Genomic DNA, 24,266 nt, shown 5'->3' with positions numbered 1-24,266 from the left:
TAACCAAATGCAAAGCAAACCAATCATGTTAGAACTCATCCAACTTAGAAAGTACTTCATTGGGAAAACATTCTTTAAACCAGCAGTTCTCAACTCTGAAGGTCCTAGACAATTTTTCTGGAGGTCTGTGAGGTCAAAACTGCTTTCATAATAACTTAAAGATGTGTTTCACCCTTTTTACTATATTGACTTTGTTTTGACAGTACAAAATAAATGGCAGGTAAATCTGTTTACAGTTGGTTCTAGTGACTCAGATGGTAGGCAGTGATTATGTTCAAAGAAAGGTGTAAGGAAATACTTTGAAATTTTGGAATCTGAACGTTACTCTAGTGAAAGAATGCTTACTACCATCTCATTGGTTTTCCTATGTACAGAATTACAATTCTGTTTTAAGAAATGTGCTCTACATATCTGTTTTCCATCTTTATTCCATCGGCACTAAGTCTCCTTTGACTTTCATAATATTACTAAGGCTACAATGGCAGTGATACATTGCAATTAAAGTGTGCCAGCTTTATTCTACTTACTATTTAGGGGAAGAAGTATTTTCTTCATATTTGAATACTGTATAAATTTTGTAAATCATGACTACATTTCCATTTACTTATCCCTTGCTATTATTTAAAATAGATTTTTCCCTATCACTGTTAAGCTAAGTTGATCATAAACATTTTCTACTAGGAAATATGTAAAACAAAATACTTAAATATTTTTCTGTATTTTAAACTACTTATCCTACTGTCATTAACTTTTTTTCTTATATTAAGCAGTCCAGCTACTGCTATAACCGTAGATTATTTTAGATAACAGTCATCAAAATTATTCAGAGGAAATTAATCAAAGTTTCTTGGTGAAGAGATTTCTGGGATGATATGGCTGTTGGTTCAGTTACAAAATAACCAAGATTATCATAGACAGTTGCAGAAGTTTGGAACTCAGAAGCTTCAATATAATTCAACAAATAACGAGGTGTCCATTTCTGTTTCAGAAACATTTTTAGAAACATTGCACTTTTGGAATCTCTTCTAGTTCTTTGAAACTTCCGTAAGAAGTGGCCGATGACCATGTTTATAGGTTATGTGTGCAGAAGTTCATTCCCAAGTCAGTTTGCATCTTCTCTTTAAAGGAAGAGTATAATATTTTAATTGTAAAGTTTTCTATTTGAATCTTATTCAGTTAAAGAAGGACTTTGTTCCGTCTTAACTTTCCACCCCAGGAAAGCAACCCATATAAATGCAGTTAGGTGCCTGTAAGTGAAAACAGTTTAATTCACGGAGAAGTTGCAGGGTAAGTAACTTCCATTCCAGGTGTTTTTGTCATTTTGGAAAATTGTAATCTGGAAAGATATTTGATAGAGGAAAACATTTCTTCCTTTTATCATTATAATTATCCCTCTTATCATTACAGTCCTTTTCAAACCCTTAAAGGTTCTCTTCTGAATAAAAACTATTAGATTATGGTGTCCTCCCTATCCTCTGTGGGAAACTAAGCACTAGTCCTTTGATTTAGCAATCAAAAAATATCACTTGTTTCCCCTTCTCCTAACATACATATTTTTCCATGTTTTTGTAGTCTATTTATGAAACATATTTTTGAAGATTTTTTTCTTTTCTACTTATTCTTTTCATGAATTTTATTTTGAAAGAACGCTGTATCTCTTTCTCATTTTGGATGTCTAATTCTTGTTTTAATAAGAGCTTGAGCCTTAGTTGTAATCAATTAACTAAGAGTAATTACTGGTTTTTAAATATTCTGTTAGTTTCTAACTTGTTTTTCTTTGTGGTTTTTTAGATACAAGTCCTGTGACTTTTAATAAGATTTCCACTTTCTATGTTTTATAAAGGTTTCACCACATATTTGTAGAAACAGATTTTTCTGACTCACTAGCACGTTGTCACCTGTGTAGATGGCCTATAGGGTGGCAGGCACTGTCTTAATACCTAGACTGAATTGCTAGAGTACAGAGCCGTGAGGAAGAGTTTCCAAATCCTGTTATAATAAGTAAAATTGAGTAGTTTTGTACTGAATATTCTTGTTCTTAATGTTTACATTCCTTTAAGAGTTTTACAATTCTAATCATATTTCATCTTTGCATTTCTGTAACTCATGTTTCTGCAATTTCCTTTTCTTCTGGTTAAAATAACGAGGAATAACAGTATTTTTATACCCATGTTCAACATTAGTTGGAGATGAAGCCTGGTGATTCAAGACCTGTGATAAAAGATTAAAACTTGCGACAAAAATGGCAATGTCATTTCTTTCATTAAGTTTCATGATGCTGGAATTCACTCCAATATCCAAAGGCAAAGAGGCACATAGCCCAGTGCTCTTAAAGAGCTTCCTTCTGAAAGCAGACATCTGTTGTGTGTTAATTGAGTAAAATAAAACAGGGAAGGAAGGATTGTTTGTTCCCTGGGTACTTTATTCGTGTTCTCTACTATTCAGATTCTCAAAGAGGAAAGTGGGAAATATATACATCATGGTGCTGATGAAATACAAGTGCTGTTGTCATGAAAATTAATATTATTTGACAATGTTTTGTCTTCCTTTGATGTTAGACAAGATATTATTATTCTCTGCGCAAACACTTTAGCATATTGCTCAGGTTAATGCAACTTGAAGTCAGTTTTAATAAAGATCAATATCAAAACCTTTGTGAGATACCAGTTACAAATTAAATACACTTAGTATTTTCTCACACATCTTGATTTCTACTCTATGGAAATAGCTGGCCTATAGTTGTCTGTAATTTGGATAAAATTAACACCAATTAAGTGTCCCTTATCTAGAAACCATAAACACTTGTAATATTGCTGCCCCAGGGGATACAATGGAATCCTGAAGTGTTCTCTCAACTACAGATTTGTCACATAATATCATAGCTTTGCTTCTACAGTTTCTATGGTAACCTGAACAAATACTCAGTATTAGTCTCTCAGGACATAGATTAAGAATCATCAGTATTGTAGGATGTCAGGTGCTTAGCTCCTACTGACCATGACGCTGGTTTAATTTATTGGAAAGAAAAATAACTCTGAGCTGAAATAAACTGTTTAATAGAATGCTTTGTATATAAATAAATAGTCACGTAAGATTATCTAGGTCAATACATGTTAAAGCAATGCCAATAATTGTTAGACGTATTAAGGCATCAAGTTCATCCAATTCTTGAATATTTCAAAAGTTCATTATATAAAGATAAAGCAATGAAATATTCTAGATTCAAGTGATACTGTTATTTAAGATAACATTCTTAAGAGCTCTGGAATCCTTGGATATATTCAATTGACTTAATTCTATTGTAGATACCCTAGAATTAATTTTGATTTGGCTTAATATATAAATATTATAGCAAACTGAAATGTATGCCATATTTACTCTTATTGTGTTTATTTTAATGTCCTTATTGAGATCTAATTCATATACACTTTTAAAAAAATGTTTTGCGGTAGGCGGGCCTCAACGCTGTGGCCTCTCCCGTTGCGGAGCACAGGCTCCGGACGCGCAGGCTCAGCGGCCATGGCTCACGGGCCCAGCCGCTCCGCGGCACGTGGGATCCTCCCGGACCGGGGCACGAACCCGTGTCCCCTGCATCGTCAGGCGGACTCTCAACCACTGCCCCACCAGGGAAGCCCAGAAATAATTTTAATCAAGTCCAATCTGTTTTTTTTTGTTGTTGCTTGTGCTCTGCTGTTTTGTGTAAAAAACATTGACTATTTCAATGTCATGAAGATTTACTCCCACGTTTTCTTAAGAGTTTCATAGTTTTAGATATATTTAGGTCTGATTCATTTTGAGTTAATTTTTATAAATGAGGTGAGCATAATTCAAAATTATGCTTGTGGATATCTAATTGTCCTGGAACTCTTTGTTGAAAAGATAATTCTTTGCCTCACTGAAGTATTTTGACACCCATATCAAAATCCAGCTGACCCTGGACTCTTGATAGACATTTAGATCAATGGAATAAAAGTGTATCCTCTGCCAGTAAAGCATTGTCTTGATTACTACAGTTTAAGTTGAGTATTGAAGTCAGGAAGTGTCAGTTCTCCAGATTTATTCTTCTCTTGTAATTCTTCTGTTCCTGTTTTCATACTTTTAAGCACAGCTACTTGGAAAATTATTCTGGGTTGGTTTTGTTTTGGTTTGGTTTGGTTTTGGTCAATAAGATGACAATAAAACCTTTGGGGAAATAATTGATTCACATCATTGGGAATGTAATTTTTATCATTCATTCACTGTAAGGTCCACTTAGAGAAAACTGTCTTCAGGTTTCCCAAAATATAGTTTCCTTAAAATGGGAATCTCTCAAATCTGAACCATGTGTCATTCTTTATCGAATTACTCAGTTGAACCATTCGCTTAAAAGCAAACTTATTCCTTTTGCTCTGAAGAATTTAATTCTGTCATTCAGCTGAGATATAGTAGTTTCATTAACCCTATATCTATAATAATTGCACTGTTACCTTAGCTCATTAGAAAATTTATAGTTTAGTAAATTATTTCAGCAATTACATTTATGCCCTGCTTATTCCTTGTTTAACATTTCTTAAACATTTTAACAATTGTCTGGTAGGCAATAAATCTACTCACTTTACGTGGAAAGTACTTGGAAGAAATTTAGTAGCCAGTTTCATGAAAGGCCAGTGAAATTCAGTGACATATGTATTTAAAAAGAAGGCCAGTGAGGAAACTAGTAATTCTGGCAAATCACACCTATTATCATGGATTACAAGACCACAGAACATTTAGTATTCTGTTAAAATGAGATCACATTTTAATTTTGAATACCTTAGTAAGAATTAGCTGGAGTCACTAAATATAAGTCATCCAGTAATTTCCATATAGGTAGCAATAAGATGTATTTAATACCTTGAAGTTAATTCTAACATTGAAATATATGTATAATCATGTAACACATGCTATATACTTAGCAAACTTCTCAAAAGGCAAGCACTTTCCATCAGAGATCACCAGGAAGTTTTAGTAAAATGTTCCTGTTTATTTTAATGATTTTTTTTTTTTTTTAGGTGAAGAGCATATTGTGGTATAATCCTTAATGAAATGGTTCAGAATATTTCAGTTCCAATTAAAAATATCTGGGGCTTCCCTGGTGGCGCAGTGGTTGAGAATCCGCCTGCCGATGCAGGAGACACGGGTTCGTGCCCCGGTCCGGGAAGATCCCACATGCCGCGGAGCAACTAAGCCCGTGAGCCATGGCCGCTGAGCCTGCGCGTCCGGAGCCTGTGCTCCGCAACGGGAGAGGCCACAACAGTGAGAGGCCCGCGTACCGCAAAAAAAAAAAAAAAAAAATCTGGAAAATTAGTCTGTACTAATTAAAGTCAGCAAGCTGTCATGCCCACTTATTCCTTACAAAGGCTCTACATTACATGAGTTGGGTTTAGGGAATTTGTGAACAGGACACTTATCTGAATTTGTGCCATCTTTCCTCGTTACCTTAATCAAACTCCAAACTGCAGAGATTATAAAGACACCCCACTGTGGATGCCCTAGAGCAGAGTTGTAGCAGGTTGGCCAGAAAGAGTTGCCAGAATACCCAATGCTAAACATGTCACTTCAATTTCTGTGACATGGGTCCCGCTCAGTTGCTAATGGAAAGATGTATCAAAACTGATTATCAATGGTTTCCGGCTAGATTTAGGTAAGGATGTATGTAATAAAAATAAAAATGGGTTTACGTGCTATTGTCTGCATCACCTAACAGGCTTTCCTTTGTCATTTTATTTTCCTTTCTTTTCAATGATGGAGATTAACATTTTCCAGGAATTGCAAGTCCTTTTTAGCTGAAGTCATTGTCTCCGTACTACCAAGTCTTAGACGATAGCTGCACCTTACTTTACTGCCAGTTTGATCAGATTATAATAGATGGTGTAAACATTTTTCTTGAATCATAAATGTTTGTGAATCTACCCTGATTTCAGCCAGACTGGCCAGGGCCTTACCAGAGTAGCAATAGGAACAAAGCAATTATTCTGTGCTCAACAGTAAGTATTGAACTGAATTTATCTGGCATATGAAAGTTTTAGGATACTATGGATATAGAATTTGCAAATTACGGTCTTCTCTCTTGGCATAGATATTTAACAAAAGTGGAAGGGCATCTGTTGCTTTAGCCTACCCAACATTAATTTATTCCTTTTCTTAAACATGCAAAGACTATTCTAAGCACTTGAAATCTATACATGAATAAAATGAATATCCCTTCTGCATGGAATTTGCATTCCAGTGGAGAGAAACGGAGACAATTTATATATAAATCATATGACTGCTGGAAAAAAAAAAAAAAACTGTTGTTCTTGCTTTGGGTGCAGGTTGCAATGTTAAATATGGTGTCTGGCCTCAGATTTGAATACATACATGGAAGATGTTAATGAAAGTTAATCATTCAGATAACTGTTGAAAGAAGGTTCCAGGCAGAAGGAACTAGTCAGTACAAAGCCCCTGATGGGAAGGATCAAGTAGAGAAAGAAACAGGAAGATATATGAGAGAGCACCGTGTATGTTTTAAATTTATTTACTTTTGGCTGTGTTGGGTCTTTGTTGCTGCGCGTGGGCTTTAATTGCAGTGAGCGGGGGCTGCTCTTCGTTGCGGTGCGTGGGCTGCTCATTGCAGTGGCTTCTCGTTGCAGAGCATGTGCTCTAGGCGTGCGGGCTTCTGTAGTTGTGGCGCAGGGGCTTCCGTAGTTGTGGCGCACGGGCTTAGTAGTTCCACGGCACGCGGGATCTTCCTGGACCAGGGCTCGAACCCGTGTCCCCTGCATTGGCAGGTGGATTCTAACCACTGTGCCGCCAGGGAAGTCCCAGCACCGTGTACTGATGAAACTGTGTGTGTCCTTGAGTGGGTGAACGAGCATGGGATCTAGTGCACAAGTGGGAACAGGGAAAGGGCGTGTGTGTGTATCTGCAGCACTTTCAAGAACCTCACAGCCTGAGAGAGAGGATGGCTATTATAGTTTAGTTTGATAAGTTTAAGATCAAGGGTAAAGGTAAACAAGTGAGATAGCAGAGTATTTGTTTGTAATGTGAAGAGGCTTTTATTTGCTTTTCACAACCTAAACGCCTGAGAATACATGAAATGTCACAAGACCTTCAGCAACGGTTCATTCCTTACTTAATATCAGAATTTATCACTGTGAATGAGGAAAATAAAAAAATAAAAGTGAAGAAAAGTTTTTATTTGGTAAAGATTTTGGTTTCTAAAATTGCTTTTGCTTTTTAAAAAAGTTTATGTCGGAGTATATTTGACTTAAATGTTGTGTTTCTGGTGTACAGCAAAGTGATTCAGTTACACATATATTCTTTTTCAGATTCTTTTTTCCCATATAGGTTCTTACTGAGTACCAAGTTCCCTGTGCTCTACAGTAGGTCCTTGTCGGTTATCTATTTTATATATACTAGTGTGTATATGTCAATCCCAACCTCCTTATTTATCCCTCCTTCTGCTGTTAGACCCCCAGACTGGAGAGCCTGACACGGGGCTCCGAACTGTCACTCCTGTGGGAGAATCTGTGTGATATAATTATTCTCCAGTTTGTGGGTCACCCACCCGGCGGGTATGGGATTTGTTTGTATCGTGAATGCACGCCTCCTGCCATCGCGTTGTGGCTTCTTCTCTGCCTTTAGAAGTAGAGTATCGTTTCTGGCAGGTTCTAGTCCTTTGTTGTCAATGGTTATTCAGCAGTTAGTTGTGAATTTGGTGTTTTTGTGAGAGGAGGCAAGCTCGGGTCCTTCTACTCCACCGTTTTGTCTGGGGATTGGAAAATAAAAACTTACTTTGTTCCAGATCGACCTTGACAAGTGCATGGGGCCTTGGGTCCCGCTTAGGGAAGGATGGACCTTTGCCTTTACTCGAGTCCTATTTGTTCTTAAAGGTTATATGGAAAGAGAGGCACTTTTGAAGGCCCTGGATCAACACCAATCCGAACAGCACGGACCTCTAAAAGAGAATCCAGATTCTCTTGGTCCCTTTCCTATTTGTCCAAATTAATGCTAGAGCTGGTGGAGTATCTTCCCCCCAGCAGTAAAGGGTCACTCTCCCTACGCGCTTCTTCTCCACAGGCCTCGCTGCAGTTAGGGCCTGCAGATTCCTCTCCTTCAGCCTCCTCAGAATCTGTTCTATCTTCCCCTGCACCTGCCAGGACCTTCCAACTCCATGCCATGACTCTGAGGCTGCATCCACTGCAGCCCGGCCTAAGCTCGAGAGCAGAGACTTTAAGAAAAGCTACAGCATTGGGGCCAGGGTAATTGTACTGACCTCTACTCAGTGTGTTCCAAGGGGCAACAGCATCAGTATCACCTGGCAACTTGCGAAATGGAAAAATCGTGAACCCTGCTTGACACTCCCTGAATCATTATTGGCATTTTAACAAGATCCTAAGGTGATTCATAGAAATGGTAAAGTTTAGGAAGCCTGTTTTAAAGGATTTTAGGAGCAGAGTCGTGGTCCATTCCATAGAGAAGAGAGAATGTGAGCAAAGGCATGGGGAAAGAAAGAAAACAAGCACCATGTCTGCCACCAAACCCACCCTGTTGTGGGCTAAAAAATACAAGAAGTTCAGGGCTGCTGGAGAACAAAATAAAACCTGGGATTCCCCGGGTAGGTAATATGAGAGAGAAACGGAGAGGAGGGGTTTGTCAAGTGGGGAGATAAGATCAGAACCGGATGTTAGCCAAATCTCCCAGGTGAGGTCTGAATTACACCTTGGGCATTTTCCATTGCATTTTCCACTTCCTTAACACAAATTTAGAAAATATAACACTTCCACCAGTATTTTGTATCATTTTGGTTTTTTTCTTTGTATGTTATTTTACATAAGAAATGTCATGCATTACTCACAATATTGTGAGCTTTTCCAAAGTTAAATATCATAAAATAGCATTATGAATTCTAATTAAACATTTTAATATCTGCAGATATTTCAATACATGAATTTTAAAAAATATGAATCTTAAAACTTTTGGTATACATTTCCAAAATGCATTACAAGATTTATTTACTCCAGTTATTCCAATTTCAAATATAATAACTTAAGTATCATATTCTTATAGTTGTACCAAAATGTTCCTTAAATATCTACTAATACCTGTGTGTAATTAAACTTTCCAAGTAGTTATCATATATCCCATATTGGTATTCCTATATTAAAATCCCAAGTGATAGAAAAGCTGAAAATTTATAAATTGAAGAAAAAGTACAAAAAGATAATATTTCTGGGCTTCCCTGGTGGCGCAGTGGTTGAGAGTCCGCCTGCCGATGCAGGAGACACGGGTTCGTGCCCTGGTCCGGGAAGATCCCACATGCCGCGGAGCAAGTAAGCCCGTGAGCCATGGCCGCTGAGCCTGTGCGTCCGGAGCCTGTGCTCCGCAGCGGGAGAGGCCACAACAGTGAGAGGCCCGCATACCACAAAAAAAAAAAAAAAAAAAAAAAAAAAAGATAACATTTCTCATTCGTTAAGTAAATGATTTGGGAACTTCCCTTGGTAATGCCAAATAGTTGGGTTTTTTCCAAGTAGATATTTGAAGGAAAATGAAAATGTGAAATAATTCCATAATAATTAGTCAATCATTATTTGCCTATTACCTTATTCTTCTAATTTTTATCCTGATAGAAAATTAATCTTTAATGAGGCATGAACATTGAGCATCCTGATTCCTCCCTAAATAATGAAATTGGATGCAAGACTGTATCTGAAGAAGTAAAATTAGTCTGGATGCCTGGCCTACTAGAATTTTATAAGAACTTTTAAGTAATATATATACAGACATGTTTGTACTTTAATATTTCTGTAACATTTATCTAGCAAAATAGACAACACTTGATTTGAATAACTTGATGTAAAATATAATAATTAAATCCAACATAAGCCTAATATATTAACAAATACATGCTACATTAACTGCAGAAAAATTAGAACTAGAGACATGTAGAATGTCTGTAAAGAAATTTCTAGTTCGACATTTATCTGTATAAAGGAGAAACTAGGAAAAATGAGGTCCACAAAAACCTGCACAGGTTAGATAAGGGAGAACTTTGACGGTAAGAAAGTAAACTCAGATTATGTATATAAAAGTAATGGTTAGGTATATATATAAACTTAAGAATTGTGGATGTCAAAAAAAAGTGTGTATTACAAAAAATGTCTGAATGTTTGACATCCAGAAATAAAAATATTTGAGAGTTAATTTTGATACACCTTGACAATGTCTACTTCACGGGCACAAACAATTGATGAAAAGGGTTTATAGAATGGTGAGGGTATGAAGAGAAATAGCTTTTCGCTCCTGGAAAATAATAATGCCAACTCAACCCTATATAATTCTTTCTAATGTTTAAAATGATTTAACTTGAATAACACTGGCCAAGGGATCAGAGAATTGGGATTCATTTTCATATTTAGCAGTAATTTGACTTTGCACAAGGTGAGGAAGATTTGACTATCCTTACAATTTTATTAAATACTGAAATTATTAACCTTATTCTATGATAGTGCCATAGCTCAGCACTCTGCTTGGAGAGGCAACATTTTTGTCTTGAAGCTGCATATGCATGGTAATTTCCACAAGATTTTGAAATATTCAATTGGAGGAATATGGTTGCTAGATATTGTTGTGAGGAAGAGAAGACACTAAAACTATCTAAACCTTACCCCGTGGAACCTCCACTCAGGCTAGACAACTTGACAACTTAATTCAACACCTCTTGAAATGTGTTTATATAGAGAAAAAATAAAATTGGAGATCTACCTCACATGTAGAAAAATTAACTCCATCTTGATCTAGGACTTAAATGACAAATGCAAAACTTTAACAAATTTTAGTTGAAAATACAGATTAATAGTTCTCTAAGCTTTGCATAGGGAAATACTTTTTAGCATTATTAAATACATCCTAACTGTAAAAACAATTGATAAATTTTGCTTAATAAAATGACTTATTCATTCAAAGAGCTCTTAAATAAAATGGAAAAAATAAGTTATAAACTTGAACACTTGGTGAAGATACTTGGAACACTTATAACTGACAAAGGGTTAGTATCGAGATTATAACAAACATGTACAGATAAAAAAGAAAAGAAAGAGCTCCAAATAGAGTAATGAGCAGAAGATCTGAATAGGAACAAAAGAAGAAAATCATTGAGCCAATAAAAATATAAAGAGGTATCAACCATAATGTATTGATCAAGGATTGGCAAAAGTTTTAATATCTCACACCACCAAGTGTTGGCGAAGATATGCTCAAACAGGATCCCATCTAACTGCCTTTGGGAGGTAAGTTAGTAAATCATTTTGGGGAGACATTTTAGCATTATTTTGAAAAATTAAACATTAAAAAATATAACTTGGCAGTTCTCCTATGTATGTCTCCAGAGACTACTTTGCACATATGCATCAGGAGATCTACACAAGAGTGTTCAGAGCAGCTCAAGCCTGCAAACAGTCTAATACTTATGGACAGGAGGGTGGTGTACTGTCATGGCGCCATCATGCAGTACGATATGGTAAACCAGAACAAAGAGGCTACAGTGAGTCACCAACACGGATGAGTCTTAGCAGTTGAATTAAAAAAGAAAGTATTAGAAGATTACATAGAGCATAATACCCATTTTTTTAATGTTTAAGTTAAAAACAACTAAAAGAATACATTTTAAATATTTCTATTTGTACCATTATGTGTGTGTGTCTGTATAAGTGTACATATATACACTTAGCATATGTCTATGCACACATATATGCTATACTTAAATATACACATGCAAATACGTAAAACTATTTTCAAAATCTTCAGAATAATAAGGTAGGGGAGCCCAGGTTAGAAACGGGGGAGGAGTGCCTAGATAGAAAAGATTTTGTCAAATTCTAGACTCCATGTAGATGTTTATTTTATTGACTATATGAACTAATTCTATAATTAAAAATAAATATTCCTATACATTCATGTATATATACAAAAAAGAATGTCATGCAAAAAAGAGCTTGCTTTTAAAAGGATTTTCTTATTTCAATCATCTTACCTGAGGCATTTTCTATTTTGTTTTCAGCTTGATGATTTCCTGAATCAGATCCATAAGCTCCAGAGATCTTTGGATGAACAGAAAGAAACAAATGAAAACTTGGAACTTAAACTCGGGCACTTACAAAACTGGTAATTATTTCACAAAATATGTCAAATTCAAGATCGAGATCTTAGATAGGAAAATCTTGATGTCCTTTTTTCCTATTTTCTTAACAAAAATAATATTATGGATATTTAACTAGAAATATTAAACTTACAGGCACTCAGTACTTAAATTTATGGGCTTCTTGGCTCTTATTGTTTTTCCCCCCAATAAATGTTACATGTTATGATAAAGACAATTTAAATATCATTTAAAAGCAACTCTAGTTCTAAAGGTGTAAGATTTCTGAAAGGTAAAAGGAGCTTTCAGAATACATTTCACAAACTGAAAGAGTTATAATACCTGCAAGAAAAGAGAAGTTGTAAACCATACAATTTGCTGGGTGGTTGATAAGAGAATCACTGTACTTAAGAAAAAGTAATGGTTTAAGTAATTGACAGACATTAAACACATATTCACAGTCTATGTGGTAAGGGTGGCATGTTGTGTGAAAAAGGTTTTCACCCCAGAGAGGTAACAATAAATTTGGTATAATTCTTCATACAAGGCAAAAGTGGACAGAGGTGTCAAACACTATGATTTGCTTTATAAAGAGACTGAAGGAGCAAGCTAAGATTTGCACTCCAATTGATACAAATACTCTCAAAATAATACATCACCTGTAACTGAAGTTAAGGAAAAGCAACAAGCACCTCAGGAACTAAGGGGCTTTTGACTTTTATCTGGATAGACGTTTAGAAAAGCCCTCCAGCGCTGGCAAGTACAATAGTATCTAGATATAAGTCAGGTGGAAATAAAGCTATGACTTCCTTTGATTTGGATGAAACGAAAGCAAAGTATAAAATTGTACGTAGAGGAATATTTGAGACCTTTTTATATAGTATAGTTTACGGCTTCATATTTACGTTTAGTTTTTTGAGATAAAGAAACTTACCTTAAGAAGAGACCCTGTATAATCCTACTTGTAAAATTTAACTCAGTCAATAATATACCTGGTCTTCTTCCTTCCCGATTAGTGGGAATGAACATTTACTAATTGATTTGTAAGTAAAGCTTCCTCTCATATGATCATCCAGTTTGTGTCTTTGTAAAAGGCTTCATCATTCACCCAGCCTTCCCTTCTGTGCCTGTGTCTTTCTCTAACGTGGGGGAAGGTCTGACTGGTGGGAATTCTAAGGCCTGGGGACAAAGAGGCCCACCAGTGGCCTTCCATAGACCATTGCATATGCACTGGTGAAGGGTGTGGGCCCCAGGATGGGCTTTCATTTCAGCCACACCCTTCAAACTTCTAGTAAGCCCTGTCTTAAGTCTTGCTCAGTTCTTCAAAGCAAATTGGCCATAACACTTTTTGTTATCTTTACCTGGAGACAGTTTCTTACTTTGAGTCTGCCTTCTCTATTTCCTCTAAAATCTGCTTGAAAAATGAATAATTTCTTTCACTTATTTTTCTCTTAAGACCACTTAAAAGAAGACATTTCTCACTTTCACATTCTGCCTGGGAATCTTGGTTTTTTGACCCACAGGTTTATCACATGCTTGTTATAGGTTCCATGTTCTCAGAGGTGCCACTAATGCTCATTGTTGCACCAACGCATAAATGTCTCCCCTTCTCCAGCCTCCAGTGACCGTCACTTCACTGCTTTTACAGCAGCACTAACAGCTTCCTCACCATCTTTCCATTCTCTACTTGTTGATGTCCCTAAACCGATGCCACCTATTTTGTTATGGCAGCCCCTCACTTCCAGATACCAGTGTCTGAGATCGCCATTGCTGCAAAATGAATGACCCACCTACTTAAAACATTTATTGTTTATCACAGTTCTGTGGGTTTTCTGGGTTCAGCTGGGGGGTTCTTTTTCACATAGAGGTGGCAGGGTTACTCTTGCTTCTGCTTTCCACAGAGAGCTTTCTGGGGCTAGAATGTCCAAAATGACCTCACTCGTATATCTGATACTTCAGCTGGAGTGAGAAATGGCTGTTTCTTGTTGGGCTTCTCCCTTGCCCTGAGGAATCTCCCTGGGGAGTCACAGAGTGCCCCTTCCTTCAGATTCTATTGGTCAGAGTCTATGGCAGGTCACTAGGCCATCCCAGGTTCAAGAGTTGAGGAAAGTGACCGCATGGCTTTATGGGAAGAACCATATGTGCACATAGGGACATCCTAGACATTGTTGCCATCACCTTTGCAGACAAGGCAGATACCACGAATGCAGCAACTTTTGATTAGACTTCACTCCTACCTATATTCCTCAGGCTAAATCAGAAGATAAGCTTTGCTATTTATTATGTCTGTGACCTCGAGCGTGTGACTTATAGAACTATATAACACCCCCTTAAAGACGGAATAAAATAATGTCGTGTGCTATGTCAGATGTTTCTTATACATTAATAAATATGCAACAAATATTAGTTTATTCATCTCACTCTACTTTTTAAGAGGCAATTTCCTTCAGAGAGAATATTTAGAAAAATTTTTGTGCAAAAAAGAAAATATATTTTAAAGAAATCTTGGAAATGCCTCCCAGAAAAATTTAATAAAGTAATACTACTTGCCCTTGACTTCAACTACATAAACCTATAACCTCCTATTAGGTATGTTTTCTTACCTGTTTTGAAATCTCTTTGTAAGATTATTCACATTTTTACTAAACAGAACTTTATAATAATCCTGACATTACACACCTTAAACTCCTGTATGTTAGACTAAAATATGTCAGGAACACAATATTGTGATATAGGCACTAACCAGTAAAATAAACATCAGAAATTTTTCTTTTTAAACATTGTTATCTGTCATTTTAAGGAAAATATTAGAAAACTCTAATAAAAAAAATTGAAATCTAAATATTTTCCTAAATTAGAATACTCATAACCACATTAATGAAGAAACCCCAATGCTGTTTTAAAAATACCCCTTTGCACGAATTGTAATATCAACCAGTTTCAAATATAAACATTTTAAAATAGAACTATAGTAACTTAAGCATAGTTTATATTGAACACCCTAAAGAAATGATATCACAATGGGGAATGTTTAGTATTATACTGCAAAGTGCCACCTATTTATGCCAAATATGAAATGATATATACAGAAAATATAATTCCTGACATTGCTCTTACAGAGGTTTATAAAAAAATGCATGGAAGAAATTGCATGGAAGAAATGAGATGTTAGCTGATGTTAAATCAAGCTAATGAAGATATGGATTGTCTACATACCCCAAGAGGAGACTAAGATTAGTGTCGAGCTAAGATATGCATTGTGCACGTTTCCCTCCAAAATGCAAAGACCTTCTGTGTGCCCCCTGGCCTGGCCCTCACTTACTCCTACGAATAAAACTGTAGTCTGTGATTGGTGTGGGGAATTAAATGACCTCCAAAACATTCTCACTTTGGTAGGCATACTGCTGTCTTCACTGTGGCTGAACTTTGGGTACATCATACCCAATGCAGTGGAAATCATGAGAATGGTTATTTTTAATCTTAATATATTTTCATCTTGTTGGCATGATCCTTTCTAAAGAAGTACACATAATATTTTTCTCCCTTTTATATATTGTTGTGAAGACAGTAATATTTTCTGAAATCACCTCTAAGTATCTGGTTTCTTCAGATGAAGGTTAAAATTCATATTCTTCTGGGAACATAACTAATGAAAGAACATTTGAAAATTTCTACTCTCAATGAGGATGATTCTGCTGGCTGGAAAAGAGTAATTTTTAGAGATGTGTTCATACATCTATATGCACTGTATCCACCAAAGAAACTAAAACACACTAAAACAGACCAATATAATTTTTTCTGCAATAACAGCTTTGGCAAGTTTAACTAGGAAGACAGTTTGTGTACTGAATGTAATACTGTTCTTATTTGAACATCTCATCTTTGAATGTATTCTATTGGGAAAAAATACTCCTGAGTCCATCTTCAACGATAATTATTAGAGTGAGGTATCAATCTTTGGCAACAAGTAATGTGAAAGAGATTTGTCCTATTCAGTAGCCACACTGATGCCTCAGATAAAGAAACAAACAGCAAATATGAAATTCTACATTATTTTCTGTTAGAAGTAGAAATAAACACTTGTTCTAAAGAGAAGGTAATCAGAAAAAATTTTAAAGAATAAGTCACATAATAAAACAGTGATATAAGAAAGGGCTGCTGGGAAGGGCCAGCATCAAAAAAATCTACCAACAATAAATGCTGGAGAGGGTGTGGAGAAAAGGGAACCCTCTTGCATTCCTTCTTGGTGGGAATGGAAATTGATACAGCCACTATGGAGAACAGTATGGAGGTTCCTTAAACAACTAAATATAGAATTACCATATGACCCAGCAATCCCACTACTGAACATATACCCAGAGAAAATCATAATTCAAAAGAGTCATGTACCACAATGTTCATTGCAGCTCTATTTACAATAGCCAGGACATGGAAGCAACCTAAGTGTCCATCAACAGATGAATGGATAAAGAAGATGTGGCACATGTATACAATGGACTATTACTCAGCCATAAAAAGAACGAAACTGAGTTATTTCAGTGAGGTGGATGGACCTAGAGTCTGTCATACAGAGAGAAGTAACTCAGAAAAACAAATACCATATGCTAACAGGTACATATGGAAAAAACAAATGTATTAAACTTATTCCTTTTGCTCTTCAGAGCAAAAGGAATGTTTGCTTTTAAGTGAATGATTCAACTGAGTAATTCGATAAAGAATGACAAACTTACAAATGTAACTTTGACCTAATCAAATGTACAAGCTTTTGCACAACAAAGGAAACCATAAACAAAATGAAAATACAACCCACAGAATGGGAGAAAGTATTTTCAAATGATGTGACCAACAGAGGCTTAATTTCCAAAATATAAAACATCTCATACAACTCAGCAACAACAAAAAAACCCTATCCAAAAATGGGCAGAAGACCTAAATAGACATTTCTCCAAAGGAGACATACAGATGGTCAATAGGCACATGAAAAGATGCTCAACATCACTAATTATTAGAGAAGTGAAAATCAAAATGACAATGAGGTATCATCTCACACCAGTCAGGATGGCTATCATCAAAAAGTCTACATCAGCTAGGTGGTTTGTATGTATAACTGATTCACTTTGTTGTAAAGCAGAAACTAACACACCATTGTAAAGCAATTATACTCCAATAAAGATGTTAAAAAAAAAAGTCTACAAATAATAAATGCTGGAGAGGGTGTGGAGAAAAGTTGGTGCAGCCACTGTGGAAAAACAGTATGGAGGTTCCTTAGAAAACTAAAAATAGAATTACCATATGATCCTGCAATCCCATTCCTGGGCATATATCCAGACAAAACTCTAATCCAAAAAGATACATGCACCCCCTATGTTCATAGCAGCACTATTCACAATAGCCAAGATATGGAAGCAACCTGAATGTCCATCGACAGATGAATGGATAAAGATGTGGTACATATATACAATGAAATACTACTCAGCCATAAAAAAGAATGGAATAATGCCATTTGCAGCAACATGGATGCAACTGGAGATTATCATACTAAGTGAAGTAAGTCAGAAAAAGAAAGACAAATACCATATGATATCACTCATGGATTCTAAAATATGACACAAATGAACCTACCTATGAAACAGAAACAGAATCACGGACATAGAGAACAGACTGGTGGTTGCCAAGGGGGAGGGGGTTGGGGGAGGGATGGAGTAGGAGATTGGGATTAGCAGATGTAAGCTTTTATATGCAGATTGGATAAACAAGGTCCTACTGTATAGCACAGGCAACTATATTCAGTATCCTATAATAAACCATAATGGAAAGAATGTTAAAAAGTATGTGAATCACTTTGCTGTATAGCAGTAATTAATACAACATTGTAAATCAGTTATACCTCAATTAAAAAACTGTGAAAAAATACATTAAAAAAGTCACGTCGGGCTTCCCTGGTGGCGCAGTGGTTGAGGGTCCACCTGCCGATGCAGGGGACACGGGTTCGTGCCCCGGTCCGGGAGGATCCCACGTGCCGTGCAGTGGCTGGGCCCGTGAGCCATGGCCGCTGAGCCTGCACGTCCGGAGCCTGTGCTCCGCAACGGGAGAGGCCACAACAGTGAGAGGCCCGCGTACCGCAAAAAAAAAAAAAAAAAAAAAAAAAAAAAGTCATGTGAAATTGCAATAAATACCCCCCCAAAAAAAACCCAACAATGCCTATTTAATTATGAGTTTGCAACCATAATTTAGTGTATGCTAACTGTGCCATTTCAAAGAAGGCCAGGATGTTTAATGATTATTTTATGAGGCTTAAAGATACATTAAGATGAGAACTACACCAATAAAATGTTTCTCATTGGCCAGGATTTCACTAATAATTTTTTACTTTATTCATTTAATACATTTTTCTTTAATATTTAAATCTGACCATACTTTTCCGTTCTAGTCCCCACAAATAAATATAAGAGGATCTTGGGAAGAATGGCAAGGGTGGTTTCAGAATATTTCCCAGAAAGGGATAGTAGAAGGAATTAAGTTTCTGTTACTTTTAACAGTTGCTCCAATTTGACTGTTAGCATCAAACAAATCAAATTTTTTTCAGAGAAGGATGCTGAGCCATCCTCTGTAGCAAGAGATGAAATGTGAACTTTAAAAAGAGATTTTAACATTAAGCTATAATTTAGGATAAAGAAATTATAGTATTCAGATCTGTAAATTAGAATTTTGTGAATGAACATTTTACTGAACCCTTAGAGGTATGATTAATTCAGTTATGTAAAATCACATTATGTAAGTTCTCTTTAGCTTGCTTTTAGGTCTATTTATTCTCTGTGAATGATTAGGTAATAACTCAGAATATTATGGTTGAGTGGAAATACTGCTTTTATACAAAATCGTTAACTTAATTTCTCTAAGTATGAAATATATTTTGGAGCTAAATTCTCTGATATTAAATGTGATATCTAAGAAGTGACTCAGTTTAACTGTTGAATAGAATTTAGTACTTTTATATCTTATTTTAGTAGAGATTCCTGCAGTGGTATGATGGGATTAAGTTTTTTAGAATCTGACCCATTATTTAGAAAAGGAAAAAAATAATACTTATTTGGAAGCTAAAACATACAGGCATTCACACGTCACAATCCCCCTACTTTGAACCTACACATGGTACAGACGTTAGTCAGAAAAAATGAGGTAATTTTTGAAAATGTAAGAATGACAATACAATTGACCCTTGAACAACTCTGGGGTTAATCCATGTAATTTATAGTCAGCCCTCTGTATCTGGAGTTGAGCAGCAGCAGTAGCTTCAACCAACCACTGACCCTGTCGTTCTATAGTATTTACTACTGAAAAATATCTTTGTACAAGTGGACCCACAGAGTTCAAACCTGAGTTGTTCAAGGATCAGTTGTACTTATTCCACATCAAAAGTAGGAATGAGGGGCTACCCTGGTGGCGCAGTGGTTGAGAGTCCGCCTGCCGATGCAGGGGACACGGGTTCGTGCCCCCGTCCGGGAGGATCCCACGTGCCGTGGAGCGGCTAGGCCCGTGACCCAAGACCGCTGAGCCTGAGCGTCCGGAGCCTTGGTGTTTTTTCATTCCAGAAATTCATCAGAACCTTAAAATAAGTATGATGTAATACTTAACAGCAGGAATTTCAGAACTGAAAAGCATGAATGCTTTCATAACAGCCGTCTGCATTCCCTGTTGCCAAAACTCACCAACAACGATAGCATTGCTCTTAGTACACCTGTGCTGAGATTATCAATGTCTGTGACCTGATGGCTTGGCAATGCTGTCAGTGCCCCAATCTCAGAGACTGGAGGAGATCTAGAGGGAAAGTATGAATAACACGGCTTTCAGTAGATTATATTATTCTACTGACACTTGACCAATGTGAGAAACTTTTACAGTAATCCACTGAAAACTATAGTTAGCCTCTGACAAAGGATTACTAATTCCTCTTGTATGAAATTCCCTTTATGTTTTAAAAATTCAAAGTCTATAATAACTACTAAAAGTAGAAAAGTAATATGCCTTAATTTGACTAAATTCTATTAGGGGATGACAGTGGCATTTGTGATACGTAAGACACCTATAAAATAATGTTGAAAACATTACAAAATAAATTTTATATTTTTTCCTCATTACAACAGAATGGAGTTATGATTTTGAACAGACACAATGAGTCCATTAGCCCTCTACCTAAGTTTATTTAAATTAGCAACATTAAAAATAAATCTGAAAGTAGATACAGAGTTAGATAAAAGTTTTTTTAAAAAGCGTCAATAACAAACCATATAAAATTAAGCTCACAAGTAGATTTTAAAGAGAGAACAAAAGTAAAAACATGTTATAAGAAAATGAGAGATTGTTAACATTTGGGGATGGCCTTTTTAAGCAAACGCATATCTCGGAAGTTATAAATTATGACATATTTGATTTCATGAAATTTAAAAATTTATTTTAATCAAAGGCTCATTCCCCAGACCAACTACTTTTAAGTATCTTAGGTGCTTTTCCTGTTACTTATCCTCATGTGTATTATGTTTTTCCTACTATTCGTTTTATATTATCTGAGAACTCATTATTGGATCAAGACTAAACTCTTACATAACCACAACTTCAACCACTCTTTACCTATCTCATCAGGCCAATACAGTTTATGCCAAATTTTGCGTCAAATGGAGATACATTTTTCAGGAGAATGTTAAGATGGTTTACTGCAGAGCCCGGCGGTGTACTATAATGAAGTGTTCTGTGTGAACCTGTTCCTTTCTCTTAACTATTTAATCACTGCCTAGTTTTATTTACTTGTGTAATTTTCAGCGTACCCATCTTTAATTTTTTTCCTGCAGACTACCTTTGTTATTACTCAATAAGTTACTTTCAAGTGAACAGTGATATCTGATAAACTAATAGGGAGTGATTCCTATTTAAGCACAGCTCTGTCGTCTTGGAATTTCCATTTCCCAGCATTCTTAAATTCCCCGTCTTTATCTTTTGTGCTTCAACACACATTTATTATAGTATATTACTTATAATTTAATTTAAAAAGGCATTATCAAGGTAAAATAGTTAATCCTTTAATTTAAGCTTTTTCTTATGCTCTTTTTTGAAATATCATCTTTGTTTTATGGATGCATTGTCCTTTTGGACCTTTCTGAAGATACTAGGTAAAAATCTACTTTTATTTTATTCTTTTTTTTTTTTTCTCCTAATTACAATTTTCTTGCTTGTTGGTTTCAACCTTTGCTGTTCTGAAGTTTCTATCTTCACCCAGGACTGGTAGGTGCCCCCGGGTGAATCTCTGCCTTCTCTGAGGCTCTCATCTCCTGCTTGCTGTATTTCCAGGCCCTTTTCTGTAGTGGGATGTGAGAGACTTTTTTCCAGAAGCTTTTGGCTTAATTTGTTAGCCTCCCAAACAGCCTCAGAATTCACAAGTGTCTAGAGAAAGCTGGCCTTCGAGTCTTCGATTCGTCATTCCATCCCCTTGTGGCCCCTAAAAGCATTGTTTGCTTCCTCCGCCAACAGAGTCCCCCCAGCAGCCGTTCTCTGCCTGAGCTAAGCCATCAGAACTGGCATGCTCTCCTGGGAAATAAAATAATAAACAACTACCGGGGGTCATCAGCTCACATCCAAATAGTTCTCGCCTCTCTAAAGTCTTTAGTCCATCTAGTTCTGTTGTCTACACATTTCAGATGACTTAAAAATTATGATTTTTGAAATCTGGCCATTTTCTTTTTAATTGTTGGCAGTAGGATTGGCCTGGGGTGATCTGTCATCTCTTAGTTTGAAGCAGAGGTCCCATCAATTAAATTAAAACTTATAATATTATGTGACTTTTTTTTAGTGACAAAATGTAATTTTTATAGTCTGATTTCATCCCCGTGGGATTATTCTGTCTACTGGTCAAAGTTCTATGCTGGATCATCATTCGGGATTTGAGTTTTTTTGTCCCTCAGTAGCTATACATTTGAGGATGTTAGAGTCCCTCAGCCGGAGCGCATCCCACGGACGTGGAACGCCCCACATTCTGCGCTCTTACTGTGACACGGAGATACTGCACGACTCACGCTGGTGAGTGGCAGGAGAAAGCTCTTCTGCTTTCAGGCCCCTAATGACCACATGTGTCTCACTCCCAACCCAGAGACTTTGAGACCACTCTCCCATGCCATCCTCCAAAAATTCACCAGACCCTCTGCATCAGATTAGAAGGGCCCTTTAGGAATAAGCCACAGTAAGGCACACAGTTTCCACTAAGGCACTCCTAGGGGCTGAGCTAGGACCTTCTTCAGGGACTGAAATCCCCTTAGGAAGGCAAAACTGCATTTTTTTTTCCAACTGCATCTACGCAGTTCCATCCACCATGTGATCCCACACAGCTGTGCACTCCCATGATTCTAGTAGAAATCAAAACATAAGAAGCATCCTCTAGGGGCTGCACATCTGGGTCCACAAGTGAGGGAGGGTCTGGAGGAGAAGAAAAGCAGGTGCAGGTCAGGGACAAGGACCAGCACTGGGTCTGTGCTCAGATTGCCATCTTTCATTTTCCCAGATTCACTCTTGAACCTCTTTTATACAGAATATAAGTGGGTGTTACTTTAAGTCAATGTTTCATCATTTGTAAAAGTGTTTAAAATATTAACAAAAATGTCATAAATTTAAAATTAGCATGTTTTCTTTATTGCTCTTGCATGCTTGAAATTGTCTATGCATTCTGTATTTTCCTACAGGGATTATGCTGTGCAGTACTACTTTTATGTTTTATTCTCTGTACTTGGTTTGGGAGTTATATATCGATTTCGTTTCTATGAAAAGTCATTTAAGTTATTTTTAAAATCTTGAACCTCTTGATTGCATCTCTGTAATTAAAGTGAATAATGAAATGACATTTTAAATATTCCCTATATGAGGAACTGTTTATCTTAATATTTGCCTTTGTTCCTCCTGTCCTTCTAGAAATTACATGAGTAAAAAATACATAAACTGGAGCCATACATTTATAGTTTTATTAAATAAGTTTTATTTACCCAGATTTTCAGTTTGTAACTTATGCTTTACATTTAAATCCATGACTCATCATTTTTTATGTTTGTAGTCAACCTACACCACACTTTCCATATTGCTGAATCCCTAAATCTATGTCACTTTTCAGGTGATTGAGGTCTGTTTGTGTGTGGGGGACAGTTTCTTGAGTACTTTATCTTTTCCATCCAGCCAAAGTCATAATTTCATATGTTGAAACATTTAAACTTACAATAAATATCATGCTCCCAATTCATATTTATTAACTTATTTAGCATGGATTAGACTCAGATTCATATTTTCTTTGTTGACCATACTTTTAAGAATTTTTGGTCTTTGCATTTTTTAAATGAAACCATATTTAAGTATTTTTATTTGTACTCTTGATTAGTTATAAAGTTTGACATTTTGATCTAGTTCTTGCTATTACTGACCTATTTATTTTGGTTCCTCACTCAGTAATCTGGGATATACATTTCAGTAATTTTGTCCCAGAACAATAAGCAGCTCCTGTTGCTTTCACACATGAAGAACAACTTGGATTGCATATAATTCTAGATTCACAAAATATTGCCATCAATAGACACTGTTTTACTATGTTGGTGTTATAGAAGAGATATCTGTCATCAATTTAATGCTTGCCTCTTGAAACTATACTTGTTTTTCCTACAAAAGCACTAAAATTAGTCTTATTCTTTCACTTTGAATGTGAACAGACACTATTCCAAAATCAATACATAGTTAATAATTAGATGTAATTGTTTTTATTGAAGTATAGTCGATTTAAGTTAGATGTAAGTGTGAAGAGTACATTTAATCTATATGCTCAAGTCTTTAAATTTCAGTTAAGAGTTTCGATGCAATATTATTTCTTATGTGTTATTTTTCTGTGTTTTCTTTCTACCTCAGGATCATCAATTATTCCTTCAGCAATGTCAACAGATGTTTGCTTTGCCTTTTTTTTTTTTTTTTTTTTTTTTTTTTTTTTTTTACTGTATCAATTACATTCTCTGTGCATTTTAAACTCTTAGGTATTTTCTCCCTCTGAATTCTGAGAGGGATTCTCAAATTTGTTAAATTTTCATTGCTGCTAGTACTCTGCATTCAAGACAAT

General features: G+C 36.1%; 1 protein-coding gene across 8 annotated transcripts in view; it reads left to right on the top strand.

The window, feature by feature from the left end:
- The window catches only part of CCDC102B (coiled-coil domain containing 102B), a 246,363-nt gene that overhangs the window by 206,063 nt on the left and 16,034 nt on the right, over nucleotides 1–24,266 (top strand). For 5 of the 8 annotated variants that reach the window (XM_067014941.1, XM_067014939.1, XM_067014935.1 and 2 more), the window contains one exon: nucleotides 12,059–12,162. In XM_067014941.1, the coding sequence (XP_066871042.1) occupies nucleotides 12,059–12,162 (104 nt within the window). Of the gene's footprint in view, nucleotides 1–12,058; nucleotides 12,167–15,255; nucleotides 17,028–24,266 lie in introns of those variants that run through there. The other 3 variants (XM_067014942.1, XM_067014937.1, XM_059039688.2) reach the window with 3 other exon arrangements.

Source organism: Kogia breviceps, chromosome 15, assembly GCF_026419965.1.
Source record: "Kogia breviceps isolate mKogBre1 chromosome 15, mKogBre1 haplotype 1, whole genome shotgun sequence".
NCBI classification, from domain to species: Eukaryota; Metazoa; Chordata; class Mammalia; order Artiodactyla; family Physeteridae; genus Kogia; species Kogia breviceps.
The sequence above is the reverse complement of the archived record's forward strand: the minus strand, read 5'-3'. Positions and strand labels throughout refer to the sequence as shown.